At 37.8% G+C, this 20,315-nt stretch overlaps 1 protein-coding gene across 1 annotated transcript in view; it reads left to right on the forward strand.

The window, feature by feature from the left end:
- Positions 1-11,056, forward strand: part of AHR (aryl hydrocarbon receptor) — a 59,388-nt gene extending 48,332 nt beyond the window's left edge. The window contains exons 8-11 of the mRNA XM_062616503.1: positions 284-393; positions 1,847-1,988; positions 2,803-4,069; positions 7,948-11,056. Coding sequence (XP_062472487.1) covers positions 284-393; positions 1,847-1,988; positions 2,803-4,069; positions 7,948-8,103 — 1,675 coding nt within the window. The 3' untranslated portion in view covers positions 8,104-11,056. The remainder of the gene's footprint in view (positions 1-283; positions 394-1,846; positions 1,989-2,802; positions 4,070-7,947) is intronic.
- Positions 11,057-20,315: the final 9,259 nt, after the last annotated feature.

The raw sequence follows: 20,315 nt of genomic DNA on the forward strand, positions 1-20,315 counted from the left end.
CACCCCTTTTTCCTATTTTTCCTCCATGTTTTTTTTTTTATAATGATAATTTTGCGAGCCCGTTCCTGGTCACTGGAAGCACCCTGGGGAACTAGTAAAAATTTTTGTTTGTTGACTGTATTTTTCCTTTTAGAACCATCATGCTTCTGCATGCAATTGGTATTGCAACAAAATGTAGTTAGCACTTGCATATGAAATGTTCTAGCCATAATTAACTTGCTTGACTTTAATTCTGTGAGTTGGTTCATCAGCAGTGTTGCAATTTTTTGGTTTTACCTTCCAGAGGAAAGATTGTCCTGGGATACACTGAAGCAGAGCTATGTATGAGAGGAACAGGATACCAGTTTATCCATGCAGCTGATATGCTTTATTGTGCTGAAAATCATGTCCGAAGTAAGCTTCATTCCCTAAGAAAGGCTGAAAAATTAAAGCATATATTATATTCGTACTGAAAAAAATACTATGAAGTACCCTTAAAAAAAAGTTATTAACAAAAAGACCACTGTTCATGTGATCTTTTCCTCCCTATAAAAGCTTACACTGGATGAACTAATATTTAATATCTAGACCCCTTTAGGTTACATATTTCAGTTTCTGTCATATCTTGCTTTTCTCACTTCCTTCTCTGCTTGGTCCAGCTTCTGCTGTTTCAACAACTTCCTTTGGGCAAAGGGACTGTTTCAGAGAGAACTTTCCTGTTAGGAAGTTAAATAAAGTATTCTGATATCCGTGTAAGATTTTTAACACAAATTAACCTGTGATTTAGTATGCTAGTGTCTTTTGGGTTCTGATTCTTGGTTGGTTTAAGTAGCAGCTTAAGGAGAGAAGTATAATGTTTTAAGCTAAGGAAATAAGCATCAGTTATTTGATATGTAACTACTGAATGGACTTCTTTTTTTACATTTTTGTTAGCTGTAACATACTTGTCTTTGGAAGTTACAGAAACATCTTCTGGATATTTTGGTGGCTGCTTCTTTTCTACTGACTCCTCTTAAAAAGCTGCTTTTTCTTTTTAACCTTTCAGTAGCTTAGTTCTCAACCTATATTAAGCATGTTTTCTCTTCAGGTATAGCTCAGTCCCTTTTGTCTATCAGTAATTTTGTTTTTTAAGTAAGGAATAAAGATTTCCAGAATAGAATGGGTTGAAATTCTGTTTTGAAATTACTGTTTAAAACTTTGTCTTAAAACTGTTTTTTTGGTTTGCATTTCTCATGCTAAGATAAAATGAAGTCATATAGCAAAGATTATTTGAAGATTCTTAAACTTTTCTCATCTTATTTTTTATTCACATTTTCTGTCTATGAATGCAGTGTTTTCAGCAATGTAGAACAAAAAATGTAGTGTTTTTATCACGCATTGCCAGTGAAGTAATAGTGGGAATGACAACAGATTTTGAAGTAGCTCTCCATTAACCAGTCAAAATGTGAAAGAATTGGATTCAGAGCAAATGTGGGTTTTGATTTCTTAAGTAATAGTCACTTTTCAGATGTAAAAGAGACTTGAGCTCTTGTCATTTACATGTTCTAGTATTTATTAATTTCTGTTACTGCAGAAATAATGGATGAAGCTCCGTACAGGATGTTGCCCCCTACAGTTGCCAGTCTGTAGGGGATCTCTGACGATTGCCTGCAGTTTGACTGTTACCTTACCAGTAAATTAAAGTAGGCATCTTAAAGTGATCAGTTATCCTGTTTCACTAAGAATAATTAGTGCTGTAGAGAAATGGCTGATTGAGGACATGAGATTTGTAAAATTGATGTACAAATGGGAGTACTTTCATGACATACCAGATTTTCTTGGTTTTGTTCACTGGACAGTAAAAAGTATGCTTACTCTTTGATTCTAGTGATGAAGACAGGTGAGAGTGGAATGACTGTATTTAGGCTTCTAACCAAAGAAAATCGATGGGCCTGGGTGCAGGCAAATGCACGTCTTGTCTACAAGAATGGAAGACCGGATTACATCATTTCTACCCAAAGACCTCTTACGTAAGTCATCATTATATGAAGCAGTATACTTCAAAAACTGAAAACTTTTGAGCTTTTTTTATATTCAGAAATGAATTATTTATGTTTAAATAAACCCCCTTTAAAACCTGAACGCCAAAAAGAAAGCCTCTTTCAATTTGCTAACAAATATTGAATTATTGAAAATAATTCTGTTATTTCAGTACTTTGTGTGGCATAGTCCTTTATGTGTAAAACTTTAGACATTTTTATTTCATATGAAGAATGAGAGCAGGGATACAAGCACCATGTTACTCATTCCAGCCCTATTTTTAATACAGTATCCACATTAATGAAAACTAAGCAGTCCAACTGCAGTTGTATAGAAAAAACAGCAGATAACGTAAATTAAGTCCTTTATGGTGCTGAAGTAAATTCTACATATTATGGAATTCAGCATAATTATACAGGTTAAATAATTTTTGTTAAGGAGTCTGTAAAATGGAGAGAGAGATACTTCAGTACTGAAGTATTCATTTACTCGATATGCCAAGAAAAGCAAAGTGTGAAGCAAAGCCCGCTTATTTTCATTTCAGCTCATAATGCACAGAAAATGGTGTATGCTATCTAGATTTAATTACAAATGTAATATGTAAATATGGTATTACAGTCATAAGCTCCTTATTTCATAATCTGCCTCTTGGTTTAACTCAGCCAAGTTGAGCTAGAATAGCTAGGAATTTGAAAAATGCCTACAAATACAGTTCTTTTTTTTAACATTAATTCCAGGGGACAAGAAGACTACAATAACTGCTTAGTACTGCAGTATTATGCTATATATATGATTTATTTTCAGAGATGAAGAAGGGGCAGAGCATCTACGGAAGCGTAACATGAAATTGCCCTTCATGTTTGCCACTGGTGAGGCTGTGTTATATGAGGTATCTTTTCCTATGTTGAGCCTTACGGATCCTTCTCAGCCGAAGAATAAAAGCACAACAGGGAAAGGAGCCAAGGCAACGCTACAAAATGATTCTGTGGATCCAAACTCCCTGCTAGGTGCCATGTTAAGGCAAGATGAATCTGTGTATCTCTGCCCTCCAGCATCACATAAACTTTCCATTGAGCAGAACTTCTTTGCAGACAGCAGAGATGAACTGGGTAGTGGTGTTAGCAGCAGCTGGATAGATAATCTTCTACCTGCTGGAAATGACAATATTCTCAAGCGGGAGATAATGGAGTGTTCCCAGGACAATACTGTTCCTCTCCCTGAAGACAGTGCAGCACTCTTTCAGGATAACAAAACCAGTGATTTGTACAACATCATGAAAAATCTGGGTATCGACTTTGAAGATCTAAAGTGTATTCAGCAGGATGAGGAGTTTTTTAAAACAGAAATATCTGATGTGGATGATATTGGGGATATTAACATAACTGATGAAATCCTGACTTATGTTCAGGATTCCTTAAATAAGTCTGACTTCTTATACTCAGGCTGTAACCAGCAGCAGTCCTTGGTTCAGAATGAAGGTTGCTTGGTACAGCCAGGGTTAGATCCACATCAATTTCATCAGCACCAGAAACAGCTCATGGAGCAGCAACAGCAGCAGCAGCAACAACTCTGTCAAAAGATGAAACATATGCAAGTCAATGGGATGTTCACAAATTGGAGCTCTGGCACTAGCATGCCTCATAGCTGCTCGCAGCAGCAGCCCCAGCAATATGAATTCCCTGGCATGCATACAACTACATCCGAGTTCTCTTACAAATCAGAAGTAAACACTTCCCCGTATGCGTGTAGGCAAGAGTTTATCCCTTACAAGCAACCCACATCAGTGATGCCACAGCTTTCTAATTTTTCTCAAATGGATTTCCCTTTAGCAGGTTTTGATGGATCAACCTATTCTGCTTCTTCCAACTTGGAGGATTTTCTCAGTTGCTTGCACCAAGTTCCTGAAAATCATGAATGCGGGATGAACTCTGAATCTGTTACACTAACTCCTCAAACATGCTACGCAGGCGCTGTTTCTATGTACCAGTGCACGCAAGAAGCACAGCCCAGCTGCGTGGATCAAATGCAGTATGATCCTATGATGACATGTCAACAAACGTTGTTGAACAAGGTAAGGTGAGCAGCATTGCTCCAGTGCTTGCATTGGTTTTATAGTTCTGGGTGGCTACCAGGGCACAGTTTCCTATAATTGTGTGTCACTGATTTTGATGGGTTAGCAGTGTGGGGAATGTCCTTTCTTTATTTGTTCTTTAGATTGAAGAGAGTTGTATTTGGTCAGTTTGTTATGTACAGGTATCCATAGCTCTGTAGCTCTCTTTGCAGTATTAAAACAAGAGTGAGCAAACTAGTCTGTTATACCTACCAGTAATTTTCCCATAGGAGCAAAGGAAAAGCAGATGAGTTGAAAGTTTAGGATTTGCTTATATATCTTTTTTGAGAGGAGTGTCATGATGTCAGAAGTACTGTCTGGCACGTTTGTTTTCATGAAATATGTTGTAAAGATCCAGAAAGATACCTTTTTAAAAAAACCCTAATGTTCTCTAGCTTCTCAGATTCTTCAGTGCTTTTAGGATTGCTTAAAATACCAGATTGTAATGTCACATAAATAGCATGAAATATTATGCACTATTGCATTTCTACACACAATAAGTGAAAGTCGGCTTGTTCCCCAGGCTGCTAAATTATCTGCTGCGGACAAAATAGGAGGAAAAAAATTATATTCAAGTAGGTAAGTTAGACCTTTTTCAGAATGCACAGTAAAAGCTGTAGAAGCAGCACCTGGCTGTAGCATAGACTACAGCATTAAGCACAGTTCTTCATAGGTAAAATTAACTTAGAAATTAAATAAAATAAAAATCAATTACTAAGGCAGTTCCTGAACAACCTTTGAAGTAATTTAAATTTTACCATTTCTGTCAGTTAATGCTCAAGTACAAGGCTATAGTTATTGTGTTTTTATTTTTTTTTACCTCAGGGAGTTGAGGTTCTAAAGTACTGATCCTACAAATGCTTATGCACATGCTTAAGCATTTACAGAATTAAAGTATTAATTGCCATTTAACCTACAGAAGACAGAGGTGAGGAATGCAAGTAGAACATACCCAGTTTTTTGATACGCTTAATACAAGTACGAAACATACCCTTTTCTAAAACTGCTTCAGTAGTGGAAAATAACATGATTGCAGAATTGCAGAAATCTAGCTAAAATATAGGATGGTTCAGCGAGATGACCAGCTGCTGCCTGGGTACCCAAGAGCTGAAGAGCATGAAGCTATTGGCAAGCTGCAGTGGACAAGTTTGCTCAGTGCTTGGCTGTATGTTGCCAAGCCGGTGTTGCCTGGTCAACATTACTAGCCCTTCCGTTTTTGGTTGCTGCAAAGCAGTTCCTTGGGTCATCCAAGTTCATCTGTAAAATAGTGTAGAATTGTTCTGTTCACAAGCGCTATACTGGTGCGATGCACAAGTTTTGAACAGCCAGTGAAAAAGCAGTTCCATTTCTTTCTTTTTGATGGTTGGTTTCAATTAAATTTATTTTGTAGATTATTTTGTTATGTTGCATTATTCTTTTTCTTAACTGTCTTGCTTTTTCTTCTTACTTGTCTGCATAAATTTTACTAACGACTAAGCACCTCTGAATGCAGGAAATGAATATGTCTGTTACTTCCTATTTGCTACAGTACTGTGCTTCAGTACTAATACTGTGTTTAGCTTGTTTGTCATTAAAAAAAAAAATGAGCAAAGGCTGCTTTGTGGAAAGTTATCTCTGAGTTGTTCAGAGGCAAATTCAGCCCCTCTTGCTATGGTATACCTATGCTGCATGAATCTGGATAGCATTCATAAGCAGAATGCTAGTGCAGAACTGATGCACATTAGCTCCTGTTTACCTCTGAGGAGAACTGCTGAACATTTGTCCAAATGAGCTTAAAAAAGGAGCATGTTCCTTGATGAGACAAGGAAGGATTATTCCCCCAACCCCTTTTGTAAAAGAGTGATCGTAGCTAACCAATAGCTCTCTCCAAGTGTTTATGTGTCCAAAAATTATGTATGCCAACTGGGGATGGTTTCAGGCAGGAAGACACTGCTTGTTCCTAAACCAAATAGCATGGATTTTAGCAGCCTACACTGCTGTATACTGTTCACATGCAAAAACCCAGCACCTCTTGTATCAGACTACTCAGTTTCCACCTCCAGTCGTGTCTGCAAATTAACATTTTTGTAGATTGATGGCAAAGTAAGGCTTTATATAAACCAAATATGTTGAGAAGTGTTTTAATGTAGAAACAGTTTTTATCTAGAAATGTCATTGGTCCAGAGAAAGATAACCCTATATTTGTATATGCTTATATTACAGAGATTGTATTTAGTCTTGTATCAGAGTTAAGAACTTTCAAATATGTGAACCAATGGGAACTAGTAAGTCTGAAGTATTGCTGCTGCACTTGAAGTAATCTTGTAAATCGGTGGCAAATAATATACATTTGTTTGTTGTAAATAGGGAGGATGTATCACTACTTACGATAATAAACTTAAGGTTTGATTTTTTTGCTAATCGGTAACTCAAGTTAGGATGTGACTAAGCAGATAGGATACTACTGTCTGAGCCTGTGTTCGCACAGTCAAACCAAAGTAGGGCAGTCTTTGTGGCTGGATTTAGCACAATGACATCTCTATCAGCAGTTGGAGTCTGGAGAGAGGACAGACGTTGTTATGTAAGCCACAATCGCTATCCTTTTCTCAGCCGCCTTACTCTCATCAATTTCAATGGGAAAAGACTAGAGGATTAGAAAGCCAGAAGGGTCTGTTGTAGTCATCTGCCTTGACCTTCTGCCTACCTTGTTATTGTGTTAGGATCATAGCCAATGTAGTCTAAAAACACTTTCAGTGGTGAAGGGCAGAATGGCCTTATATAATATAATAACTTGTTTAAGGTCAGCATTCCTGTATTAATCAGGAGGAACATTGCTAAGTACTGGATTCTGTGTTGAGAACTCTTAGAAATTTTAATGAGCATGCTCATCTTATTAATGAAGTATATTGGAATAATCTGCTTCTGTCAGAAGTAATCCTAGCTTATGTTATTGTAGCCATCTTTAAAAGTATGGCAACTTTGATTAAAAACATAATTCATATGGCTATAGTCTTGTTGTTAAAAACTTAGAAGAACTGGTCACACTAAATTTAATGTTTGTGTGGAAGGTAAAAAAAGAAGTTTCCAATACCCAGCATATATTGATAGATGAATGAATGATTCTATAATATATATTTTTAAGGCCAGACCTTGAATGAATGAATACCTAGGGTCTAAGCTACTCCTGAAGAGGTGTTGGAAATGCTTAAAATACTTTGCTGTATTTTCTTTGCATGACTGACTAGAGTATTTTGTAGATAAAGTGACTTTTCCATAGCATGACAGGAAACATTACATCAGATCATTAAAATAATCCTGTGAACAATTATGTCAAGACTGATGAAAGCCAGTCATTGCTCTTACTTGTCAATACGTAGACCATTTATCAGAAAAGCCCACCCTGTAATAGCTCAGCCTGTAGATTGGATGCAGTACATTTCAGCTTACCCATAGAACTGCATGCACATTCCTGGAAGAGCTGTAAAGTCTGGATCCCATTGCAGACATGAAAATATGTAAGTAGGTTGCTTTTAAAATATAACAGCTGGATGTGGAAATTAGGAGTGCTCGGACTGTGCTTTCTACAACACTTTAAATGATGATAGCAATGTTTCTTTACTTAGCCAGACAAAGGACTCTCACTGACTGCAACATGGGAGAGTTTCAGCGGTGATTCAGACCCTACTTTAATGCAAATTAACTTCTCCTAATTCATCATTAAAAAAAAAAAAAGAGTTTAAAAGCTATCCATTGTATTTTAAGATTATTTCATTGAATCCGTGTCTTTGGGAGGATTTATAAAAAACTAAAATAAATTGGTTTCCCATTCTAACCACTTATATTCTCTCTTTTCCCACCAGTTCCAAAACGGTTTCAATGGAGGAAATGTAAATGAAGCATATCCCTCTCAGTTAGATGTGATCAGTAACACACAGACTGCCACACATCTTCAGCCTCTTCATCATCCAACAGAACCCAGATCCTTCTCAGATTTGGCATCTAGTGGATTTATGTGATTCAGTTCTAGAGCTCCATCTGTGATTTTGTCTGGGCGTCAGGCTGCTCTGAGGAAAGGCTTGATAAATCTCTTTGAGCATCGGGCTTTAACAGCTAAATTACATTTTGAGAATACGAGGTTGGTTGCACTATTTACTGGTGGATATGTAATCCAAGACCTGGCTTTTTAGAGTGACGGGAGGAATTAAAACCTCTAATTAAAAGTACGCATGTGCTGTTTTCCATCAGATTGACTGTATCATTGCAGTATGGATTACGTATGTGTTACAGACTATGTCATGCTATACAACATAAGATAAGGCAAATGGTTTTGTTGTTTAGAAAATAATTGGGCACTTTACAAATAGCATCAATGGCACAAGAAAGATGATTTCACACATGGGTTATTTCCAGACTTTATTTTTTAAAAACTATTAAAAAGCTCTGAATTAATGAGAATCAAAAGCACTTAATTTTAATGCATAATAAGCTCTTTAATCACTTCTTTTATATTTAAATCCTTTTGTTTTAACTCTCAATTTCTAGCACTTTAATAGAAGGCTTAATACAAGAATATGATATGCAACTTCAGGTTTTCTATGAAACAGACCCCTTGCATTCCTCCTTTTCTTGTCAACCTTAAGTGCCTCACAGTTTAGCTACCTTGTTTTCTGATGGGAGCTTATTTTAGTAAAACTCACTGTTATGTGTCATCCATATTATGTGAACTTTTGTCTGACATTTACAGTGCTACTGGCTGTACCTTTTTTTTTCTCTTTTTCCCCTAAAGAGAATTTGCTGAGATAATGACTAAATTCTTTATCTGTGGACTTGTTATGCTATTATCAAGAGTCATTACTGTTCTGAATTTAGTTCAGGTAAAGAGTTTATTCTATACTGCTTTTCTGCTTTCTTCAGGTAATACAGGGTATATTAAAAAAGCAAACTTTGCTGAGGGGGAGGAGCAGATCCTCAGGATTAGTTTTAGATTATTAATGCTGAAAAACATGTGCCTTATCTTGTGTTAAAATGCTCATAATGTTCTTTAGAAATAATACAAGGCTGCTCTATGCAAATATTTTCATTAAAATGGATATTGAAAAGGTTTGCATTTTAAATAAGGGGGAAAGGAGTCTCAATAGCGATTGGTATTGACATTTACTTTGACTGCAGTTTTCAGTGTTGGTAGTGGGGAGAGGGTCAGGTTTGGTTTCAACTTTATCCCTAGCAAATTGCACTGCAAATTACAGAGAGGTTAGTCTTTTTATGTATGTTGATCCATTTGAAAAGCTTTGTGCAAAATACGAAATTGGGAAAAGAAAAAAGTCATTAGAGAAATTCTCCTTGTAATAGGCTTTATTTTTCAGGAAGTAAACCCATATCTACAAAAACATTGAGTTTTTATCTGAAAGGATTGTTAGAATTACAGACACCAATGTTTGGTGCAAAATAATAATTACATGAAAAATACAGAAATGTGTATATGTTCAAAATATTTCATACTCTTGTGTGTTGTATAGGTCATATATAATAAAACGTCTTTGTAAAATATTTTAAAGCAGTTAATTTTAAAGTGTTACATCATTATATGTTTTATTACATTTGTTATATGTAATATAAAATGGCAATTTAGCCAGTTTAAAACGGGAAAAAAAAAACAACCAACCCTAATTGGCTCCCTCCTGATAGTTGTTAATATAGTTTAAATAAAGGACAATCACTTAAAATTGGAATCCTTTTGTGGCTGAAACATACTTGCTTTAAAGAAAAGCATATTCTCTTCCATTCTGTGTGATACCATATGCTAGGCCAAACCTCTAATTCAGTTACAGCTTTTCAGATGAATAACTTCAGCAGTTCTTTTAAGTGAAATTACCATATATGAAAGGGACATTAAGGAAGCAATTACTGTTCAGGAAAAGCCCATAAAGACATTGTGGGTTGTATTACAAGGTTGCTTTTTTTTTTGTTTGGTTAACGTTTCGGATTCTTTTTTCAGCACAAGACATCAGTAACGGATCTAAATAATGTAATTTGAATTAATTTGAGTTTCTGTCCTTTGTTTTTAATTGGAGGTCTTTTTTTACGCCAAATCTGAAACGTCTTCCATATCTAGTTAGTGTAGTGTGTTTGTGTTTGAACTTGAAAATTAGGAAAATACTGTAAAACCAGAAGGTTAAAAGGGATAATGTGTTTTACATCGTACAAACCAGTATATATCCTGTTTATGAATTTAGTTAAACCAAATACCTGTTGTCCTATCACTAAGTGCCAAGGGTGCAGTGCTACAACTGTGCTGCCCTACTTACTGTAAACAAATTAGTTGTTTATATGCATATCAGCGTATTTTGTGCATTATCTTATGCGTACAGTGTTGACTGTATTAGTGCACTCTTGATCTGCACCAAACTGTACCTACAGTGCACAGGTGTTTCTGAATTGGATCTCTATTAGCCTTTCAGGTCTGTTACAAGTAAGATTATAACCCAGTGTTAGTCAGTATTACTGTCCATTTTTGTACAAGTTTCCTTAGCTTGTTTTTCTTTCCAGTTCTTGTCTCTCCTTTGCTATGCCTGCACATACCATGCAGTACACCTCTTGCATTAAATGGTTTTGTAGTGCTCTTGCTCATCTCCACTAAAGTTTGTAATGTATAATATATGGTAATAAAATAATCACTTGAATGTAGCTGAAATGTATGTTCTTTTACTGCAAAAATGTTTGATTTCAGCAGTATACAAAAAAGTATGTTATCATACAGTTACCGGTATCTCTTAAGAGCTCGTCGTCTGATAGTTTACAAAACTATTGTTATTTACATCACTGTGGACTTTGCACTTCTCTGAATATTAGATGCAAATACAATGTATATAATTTAGAGTGATGAACAAATGTGTATTTGTCCATGGAATTAGTATTTTATACTTGCATGAAAATGAGTTTATAAATAAACTTTGTAAATAGTAAGCCACAGTTAGCAGTTGGAAGGCTTCTATATTCATTGCTTAATGACACAGTTGAAAAGTACTGAGGCAGGAATAGATTTCTGCATATATGCTGCTAAAAAGAAGTATTTTCCCTTTTGAGATTTGTAGCTGGGCAGGTTTGTAGCTGGCTATTCGTAACCTATTAATTGTTTATTGCTACTTCATAAATGGTATTTTTAACTTAAGAAAAAATTATTTTAGTTTATTTCTAATTATTGTTACTACTGTTTCCTGGGTGCTATATTGGCTTCGCATGATAATCTTTTAAAATCAGTTGTAGCGCTGTATCAAATGTTTCACTGTAATTGCCTATGCAGTTTACCAACCTTACAGTAGTTCTTTGGTTTAGCAACATGATAGACAAGAATTTAATTGTATTCAACCATGCTGTTACCTTGTAATGTATTCAGACACATGTCTTAGCCAGAGCCTGTACTAGGTCTTCTTGTTTATTCTTCTTGCATAGTGCAAAAAAGATAAGCTGAGATAGAAGAGTAGTTCAACAATGCTGCAAATCTGTTAAGTAACATCTGGAAATAATCAGGCAGTAATATAAGCAACATAGCCTGTCCTTTTTTTGTAAGTTTTACATTTGTTAAAAGGATACCTTCAAGCCACACAATCTGTTCCCAGAAGTGTAACTGTTCCCTCACTGTCCAGTTTTGTCTGCAGGAGGGAGAAATTTTCTTCTGGACTAATCCATTTTCTTCATGATTTATGGAATTCTGTTTCTAATTCCACATGAAAGTGAACAACCATGGCGGTACCTAACCTGCGGTAGTCAACAGCATCGTAAGCTCAGGCAGTTCATTGGTGGAAGTCATTCACATTTCAGAGGGAGATTTGCCCAAATGGCTTTTTAGGAAATGCATTTTCCTAGTGAGGAACAATATTCCTACTCACATACTTTAAACTGAAGCTGTTTTAGTCTCAGGTGATTTTGTTCACCTGAGAACTGTTTTACTAATTTAGGTTAAAATGACTATCTAGAATAATAGCCTGATTCCACTTTTAATATTTTTATTTTTTCCATTGAGTAAGTTGAAGCTTTAGACATCCATAATACAAGTTAACTAATACTAAAATTAATAATGAAAAAAATTAAAATCTAAAACTAATAATGAAATTCCATCCATTGCATACTTTGTGAAATGTGAACATTTAATGAGTTTCCAGCACAGGCCACTGTTCACTTTTTTCCTTTACATTTGTTACCTCCAGTGAGCAATAATCACTTTGATTGCTTACCAGGGAATCAGAGCCAGCTCTCCAGAAAAACATCTATTCTTCCTCTCAAACAAGTTCTGATGCACTGATTTTTGTGCTAAACCTACATTTTATAAATCCTTTTATCTCTTGAAGTCGATCTTCCTGACAGGTAAAGAAGGACCATAGTAGTAAGGCACCAGCAGTGAAGTGCAAAATTTTCAAAGGTTCAACCAACAGTGTGAAATCCAAGACATGATCAGTCTTTGGGACACTGGGATTTCTTTTTTATAACCTACCCTTTCTAGTCAAGGTTCAGCAGGCAATGTTCTTAGTAATAAACGAAGCTTAGTACAATTTAGTTTCCAAAGTAGCCAGTCTTTGAGAAAGGGAGAGGTTCCTTAACATGAAAATCGCTGTGGTTCTTATAATTCATGCTGAAGCCATCAGGCTTTCATCTTCACTTGACTCTAGCCTGGCTACAAATGAATGTATATGCAATATTCAGAAATTAATAACTTCAACAGATCTTCTTCTTTACATTGTTTTGAAGTTTATGTGTGATCATAAGTGCATATCTAAATTCCATGCAAATAAGTTTGAGAAGTTTCATTATTAAAACCTGTAAGAGGAAGCTTGAGGGATGTTGGGACTAATTGGAATCCTTCATACTGCATAATAATAATAAAAATAAATGTAACAATTTCTCCTGTATTTCAGATCAAGGAAAAAAAAGTAATATTTTTTTTAATCAGATTTTTCCCTTTTTACTGACTACAGACATGAAGACTTCCCTCAATGTGGAATAACGGGTGTCTGTTGGTATGTGGTATGAGCCAGAGAAACTTGGCTCCTTGCTAATGAAAAATACTGAATTCACTTTGTGGCACTAATCAGTGAAGTAACTACTCAGATCCTAGCAACAGTGAGCTACTTGCCTAGCAAGCCCTCAAGAAGTTGCATAGCAGGTGTTTCCTGCATCTCTGTGGGCCCCAAACCAGCAAGTGATTGCAGAACATACTGAAAAAGTCTTGTCCAACAGAAAGCAAAGTCTTCTGTCAAAATGAACTAATGGGCAAGCAAAACACACAAATTAGCACCATCCTGTACCTTGTTTGGAGTTAGGATGTGAATGAAACCCAGGTCTCCAAAGTGGTTGTTCATAGGATATCCTGAAATGAATCACACTCTCTTTGGTTATTCCACTTTGAACAAACAGTCATGAATAACTGAAGAAAGAGTGCAAAGTCTTTATCCTTTAGTCTAGGAGCTAGGCCATGCGCTTAGAACAAATGGATTCCTCAGTAGGAGGTGCTGGGTGCTCAGGGAAGTCTGTGGCCCACTAATTAGGGCACTTGTTCTGCTCTTCACCAGCATCTTTTTCATTCTCTTGAGGGCAGAAGTGTCGTAAATGTAGGTGGAGGTTTAAATGTAAAAGCCCAAAACCAAAACCAGCAACAAAAAAAAAAACAGCCTGATCTTCATACAGCTGTATGTTTGCAGCTGTAGTAGATGGATCTCTGTAGCTATTGATGGTCTTATCAGAGAGGTTATTCCCTTTGATTTGAGCTGTTCATGCTGCCATATATGGTTTTCAAAGAACGTCTTTTCCAAGTTGGCATCAACTCTGCAAATTGTTTCTACAGACTCTGCAAATTGTTCTTCCAAGTGGAACTGTAGAGAAAAGAATGACTTTCTACTAGTAGAGCTTCAAATACAATGCTAAGAGCTGGTCAGGCCTTTACAGTAGTGCCAGTAACTATAAAAAATAGTCCTTTGCTTGCAGAAGTCCCTAAAATTATTGGACAAAATGGTATACTGTTTGTGAGTCCTTGCTGGTTGGTGGTAGCATTGCTGTGTAACATGTAGATGCACACGCGCAGAGCAGCCTGTGATCATGAAGGCACAAGGTCATGTGCTAAAGAATGTTTTAATTACACTGGCATATAATCAAACCTTGAAAGGCTAATAAGAGCCTGTGACACCTCGTTCAACATAAAAAAAGATCTGTGTTAAACTTCAGGACCAGATTTATAATCTCTGCATAAACTTTTTATGTACTTAGCTTTATGGCTCAAGCCTACTTTCAGTCCCTCAGTAGTTCTTGATAAAATAAAGGAAATTCTCAGGCAAAGAGACATCTTGTGAACTTTTTAATGCTTCAATTTTTGTATTGCTAGGTAAGACAAAAAAAAAAACAACAAAAGCATCAGAAATGTGGAAATGATCAGTTAAAAGAATGTAGATAAACCTCATTAAGATGCTTTCAAACTCTCGTTTTTTTCCCTCAAATATAGGTGTGTGAAAACACATTCATCAAGTTTATTCCATTCACTCCTTGTTTTGCAGACATCTGAAACTAGCATTTAAAATGTTTCTTTCTACGGATGAAATTGATTTTCTGATTCTTAAGTTGTGACTTCAACACTTCTAGAAATTTGGTGATTTGAAGTCAGTGTGCCAGTTGCTCTCTAGTGATAAAATTTGGACAAGAGTGAGACATGCCGAGTCGCACATGAGTGGATGCACCACAAACGTTTTTCATACTTTTATTTATTCTTAGAATTAGGCTACTTGTATACTAATGGACATGCTTGCCTGCCTGCTTCCAGGAGACATATAAACCTTGCATGGAGCCTGCTCCAATAGACATTCGCAGCATAAGACCAAGTTAAGCTTGTCATTTAGATGCTATCAGTGTTGTTTGTAGCCTCTGCTGCTTCTTAATGAAGACAGTGGTGCAGCATCTGCAGAAAGGGTCAAAGTACAGTACAAAAGTCTCTTCAAATCACTTTGACAGGTAGCTACCAGATGGCAAAGGCAGACAAGGAATTTAAATAGCGTATGGGAGTCTGTGTGGCAAGAATGTTTGCTTCATGGCCAGGGCAGTCGCCCATATCTTTAGGGAACAAGGTATCCACGGTTCTGCCGCAGTACTGCACAGTAGTTCAAGTTACTAACAGGGCGTGCAAAGGACAAATATGGGTGAGAATTGCTGCCAAGGCTCTTAATTCCTTTATAGGCACTGCAGGGAGATCCATATTGCTAAGTACTGCTCACACCGCAGAGCTCAGGGCCAGCTAAGCTCCTATACCAGGTTTGTCAGAGCCAGCTGTGGAGAAACTGGCAACTCCCTTTTATGCAATAGCCTCATGGGTCCGGTATAACCTTTCTGCCAGGACTTGATTGGCAGCAGGAAGGACTGCATTCAAATGTAGAGCATCACAACAAACACACCAGTTGAGCTCCCACCCAGGAACTTGGAATAACTGATCTGAATTACTTGATCCTCAAAATGAGCTGACTTCCCTGCTTGCAAACACAGATCACTTAACAGTTGTTGTTCAAGGTGGGATGGGGGGCAGGAGGAGAAAATTCCAACAAGTTGGGTAAACAGGGTGGTTTATAACACCTAATGCCTAAAGCAAATACCAGACTATTTTAGAGTCTGTTTTCCTCTGATGTGGCAACTGTTGGGTCAACTCTTGTCCCCTTTGCAGTATCACATAAGTAGCAGCCCTCAATTGATAAAACCTGTTGAGTAACATGACCCAATTTGAATAGCTGCTAAGCTGCTTTTGTTACGTGCTTTTTGTAGCTTTGTCACACTCCTTTGCTACTGTTCTTTGCAGCTTCTGGCTCCTCTCCATGCCTTGCTCTACCAGCCAGTTTCTTTACCATGGCACATTGGTGAGCAGTTCCTGCTACAGCAGCTCAGAGCAGGTTACACTGAAAATAGCACAGACATCTAACATACATATTTATGTGTGTTCACTTAAACAGGTTTTCCTACTTTGCAGCACACAGGACAATTTTTGCATAATAGACCTTTATTCACCATTAGTGAAGAGGTAGATTTGGGTGGGTTTTAGGTCTTAGCTATCAGTCTTACAGTAAAATTGAAAGGTAGAATGCCTCTCTTGGGTCTATTCTGCATCATCACTATTCCTTCTCTGCCCCATGTGCTGGGAGCATGGGCCTCGCCCCAGTGCCAGACTCAAGGCTTTTCTCATTGCCAGTCACTTCTGAGTCACGTAGAGGTAGGTAGCAATTCCCTGGCTAAGAGAAACATACCCAGCCAGGTGCTACAGCCCACTCATGTTCCCTTCTCACTCCCCATGTTAGAGGAATAGAACTTCTACAGACTTCTGCCAACCTCTTTGAAGCCTCTTATAACTTCCTAGTTTTAACCCGAAATTTGAGAAACACTACTTTAAAAATAGCATGCAACAAATGATGAAGGGCCTCCTTCCATCCGTCAAGAGCCGGTATTTAACCTTTCATTTACCATACCATATTTTTAGTAGTATAATTTCAGATACAATTATCTGCACTCAGCTTCTTAAATCATGCATGAAATGTTTTTTCAGAGCCACATTAACAGCTAGCTGCTCAGCTTGCTAGAATTAGAAACCGGATATGTCTTTTTATTTACAACATAAAATCAGACTCTGGTTTTATGGTAGATTGCTATAATAAAGAGAAAAGGTCCCTTTGGTGTTTTTTAATTTATGACACACTGTAAATGTCCAGGCGCATTTTGCCTAGTAGCAGAAGAAGGAAAAATAGTAACTCTTGGCTGGAGATTAAAAAAAGTATCACCCACCATGAATGTATTTTGAGATCCTGCACATTTGGGAGCAAATCAGCCTCTTATCTGCTTTTGAGATCATGCTTATTTGTAACCACAGTGCAGGCTCTGTGGCTTTTAAGATTTTTTTTGTTAGTCTGCCTAAATAAAATCATTCATATCAGATGAATATCAGTACAGTGCCATTAAGATCACATTAAAGAGATCTTTAGGCTAACATTTTTGGCCTTGCAGGATAAATTGCATCCTGTTCAGATTTTTTTTGATTCTCCGTGTCTCAAAGCCTGCTTTTTAGACACACTGGAAACTAAAAATAGCGAAGTGCTATGAATTGCAGCTATATTGTGCTCATTACCCTGCTCATGTAAAGTCTTGTCATCGTTCTGCTGGAGTGTTTCCTGGAGAGCTGCATAAACAAGCCATGACCTATGGCTTTCTATAGCTTGTGATCAGACTGTTTAATCTCTGCTTATCAGTCAGGAACATTCAACATTACTATTTCACAGCAAAGCCTTTAGTAGAAGTACATGACTTGATTATCATAGAATCAGAGAATAGTTAGGGTTGGAAAGGACCTTAAGATCATCTAGTTCCAGCCCCCCTCCCATGGGCAGGGACACCTCAGACTAAACCATGTCACCCAAGGCTCTGTCCAACCTGGCCTTGAACACTGCCAGGGATGGAGCATTCACAACTTCCTTGGGCAGCCTGTTCCAGTGCCTCACCACCCTTACAGTAAAGAACTTCTTCCTTATATCCAATCTAAACTTCCCCTGTTTAAGTTTTAACCCCTTACCCCTTGTCCTGTCACTACAGTCCCTAATGAAGAGTCCATCCCCAGCATCCTTATAGGCCCCCTTCAGATACTGGAAGGCTGCTATGAGGTCTCCACGCAGCCTTCTCTTCTCCAGGCTGAACAGCCCCAACTTTCTCAGCCTATCTTCATACCGGAGGTGCTCCAGTCCCCTGATCATCCTTGTGGCCCTTCTCTGGACTTGTTCCAACATTTCCATGTCCTTTTTATGTTGAGAACACCAGAACTGCACACAATACTCCAAGTGAGGTCTCACAGAGCAGAGTAGAGGGGCAGGATCACCTCCTTCGACCTGCTGGTCACGCTCCTTTTGATGCAGCCCAGGATACGGTTGGCTTTCTGGGCTGTTAGCGCACACTGAAGCCGGCTCATGTTCATTCTCTCATCGACCAACCCCTCCAAGCCCTTCCCCACAGGGCTGCTCTGAATCTCTTCTCTGCCCAACCTGTAGCTGTGCCTGGGATTGCTCCAACCCAGGTGTAGGACCTTGCACTTGGCATGGTTAAACTTCATGAGGCTGGCATCAGCCCACCTCACAAGCGTGTCAAGGTCCCTCTGGATGGCATTCCTTCCCTCCAGCGTTATCGACCGAACCACACAGCTTGGTGTCATCGGCAAACTTGCTGAGGGTGCACTCAATCCCACTGTCCATGTCAGCAACGAAGATGTTACTTTAATATCAACTGCATCAGTAAACAGAAACATTACTGGTGAATCATAGTATGATGCAAAGGCCTCTTACATCATCTCTCTCCTCTCAGGGACAGAACAGGATTCCTTATTGTTGTATAAAAGCTTCATTTGTCTGGTGAGGGCAACTGTGGAAAGTCCTAATCACTCAAGAGTGCAATCAGTCTGTACAAGTTCTCCCTGGGAGAAAGATTCCCCTTCATATATCGCATCTTTTCCTGTTCTTCATTTCTTCCTACTAGTCTTTCTAAGCAGTTATTTTTGCCTCCCAGACAGCCACAGAACCAAAAATTTCTTGACTATTACCCTTAGTCATTTTGAGGTTGAACAGTATCTATTCAGGGATGGGGATTTCCATATAACATGCAATAAAATAGTTTATATGAAGAGACAATTTAAAAGAAATAGACTAATCCAGCAGAAGTGGCAGGTGATGAGCTACTATTTTCTTTAAAAGAGAGGAAGTACTTAAATAAAATCCTTAATTCTATCCCTTGTAACACAAGCCCATTTTTATCCTTGTGTTTCCAAAATCCTTTCATTTTAGCAAGCTGGAGGTTCGTTTGTTTTGGTTGCTTTGTTTTGTTGTGTTTTGTTTTATGGGGGGTGGCTTGTTTTGTTTGGGTTTTTTTAAAGGGGGGATGGTTTGGGTTGGTTGTTTTTTTTTTTTGTTTTGTTTTCTTGGGGTTTTTGAGGATTGGTGGGTTTTTTTGTATTTTGGGGTTGGTTGTTTTTTTTTTCTAAAACTGAATACAGTCCATTTTGTCAGTGCTAGACAAAGAGACATTAGTTGAATCAATTACTCATGTATTTAAGAAACGCATACATACATGGGAAAAATCTCTTGCCTCCTTCTTTATTCTACTTATGCATGCCAGATTTGTACTCTTTTGGTTTTGCTGAACATGATGCTGCAGGCTCATGTCAAATGCCTGTCCAGTGTCGCATTCTCCATCACTAAGAATTCTTTGTTTTCTTCACACTTCGAAAAGAGGCAACAGTCTGTGTTTTCCAAACAATAAATATGGAAAGGGAGAACTGTTCTGACAGAAGAGGATGCAGCAGGGAGCTGCTAGATAAAACTGTGAGAGGAAGATAGACCGAAATATTAAAGAAGGTTGGGGGAGAAATAGGAGATCCAGTGATGGTCCCTTGGGGTTTAGAAGTGCCATTGTGTAGGGCGCTCAGACCTAGACTGAGCTAGCTTGTACTCTGGGAACAATCTATATGGCTTAATGCATTTCTCTCATCTTTAATTCATGACTCTGCTTAGCCCATGACTGGGGCCTTTCATTCTATGGCAAAAATGTGTGCACAGCCTAAGACTGGATGTTTGCCTGTGTGTTTTTAAAGGGCTCATAATTGCCTCCCAGATTTCTTTTTGGTTTCATGTATTTTTGAAAATCATACAAAACCTTTGGAAGTGACTCATCTAAACACTTCAAAATCCATAATCCAGAGAATAATTGGAAAAGAAAGGTGTTTCCTCCCTAGCTGTCAGCCTCTCTGTGTCATAGCCTACAGCAGGTGTTCTCGGCTGTCAAGATGCTCATAGCAGCTGAACATACATCTCCCTTTGCTCACAATGTTTTTTTCTCATGGAATTTGACAAATTGCAGCATAAGTTATCTGAGATTCTGTACAAAATTTGCATGTAAATCCTGCATTTGCTGCTTCTAAATATTTCTGTCAGTGTTTTGTGGAATACTTTTGGCCTATGGGAAAAGCAATCAAACAAAAAGATGGATATAGATTTACCCACTGTCTTTCTGTCTTCCCCTCCATTCCTGCTGGCTTCTGAACCCTGACAGTTCTTCCTCACCTGGAAGCCCAGTCATGGTGGATTTAGTTGAGTCTGCAAAGTAAGAAAATTATCTTATTTAAAGCTGACAGGTGAGTTTAGAGGTGGTCTGCCTTACCTAGAAACTACATGCCTTGGTAAAG

This window comes from Pezoporus occidentalis, unplaced genomic scaffold, assembly GCF_034315485.1.
Source record: "Pezoporus occidentalis ecotype Australia unplaced genomic scaffold, CSIRO_AGI_Poc_V1 ctg103, whole genome shotgun sequence".
Classification (NCBI taxonomy): Eukaryota; Metazoa; Chordata; class Aves; order Psittaciformes; family Psittacidae; genus Pezoporus; species Pezoporus occidentalis.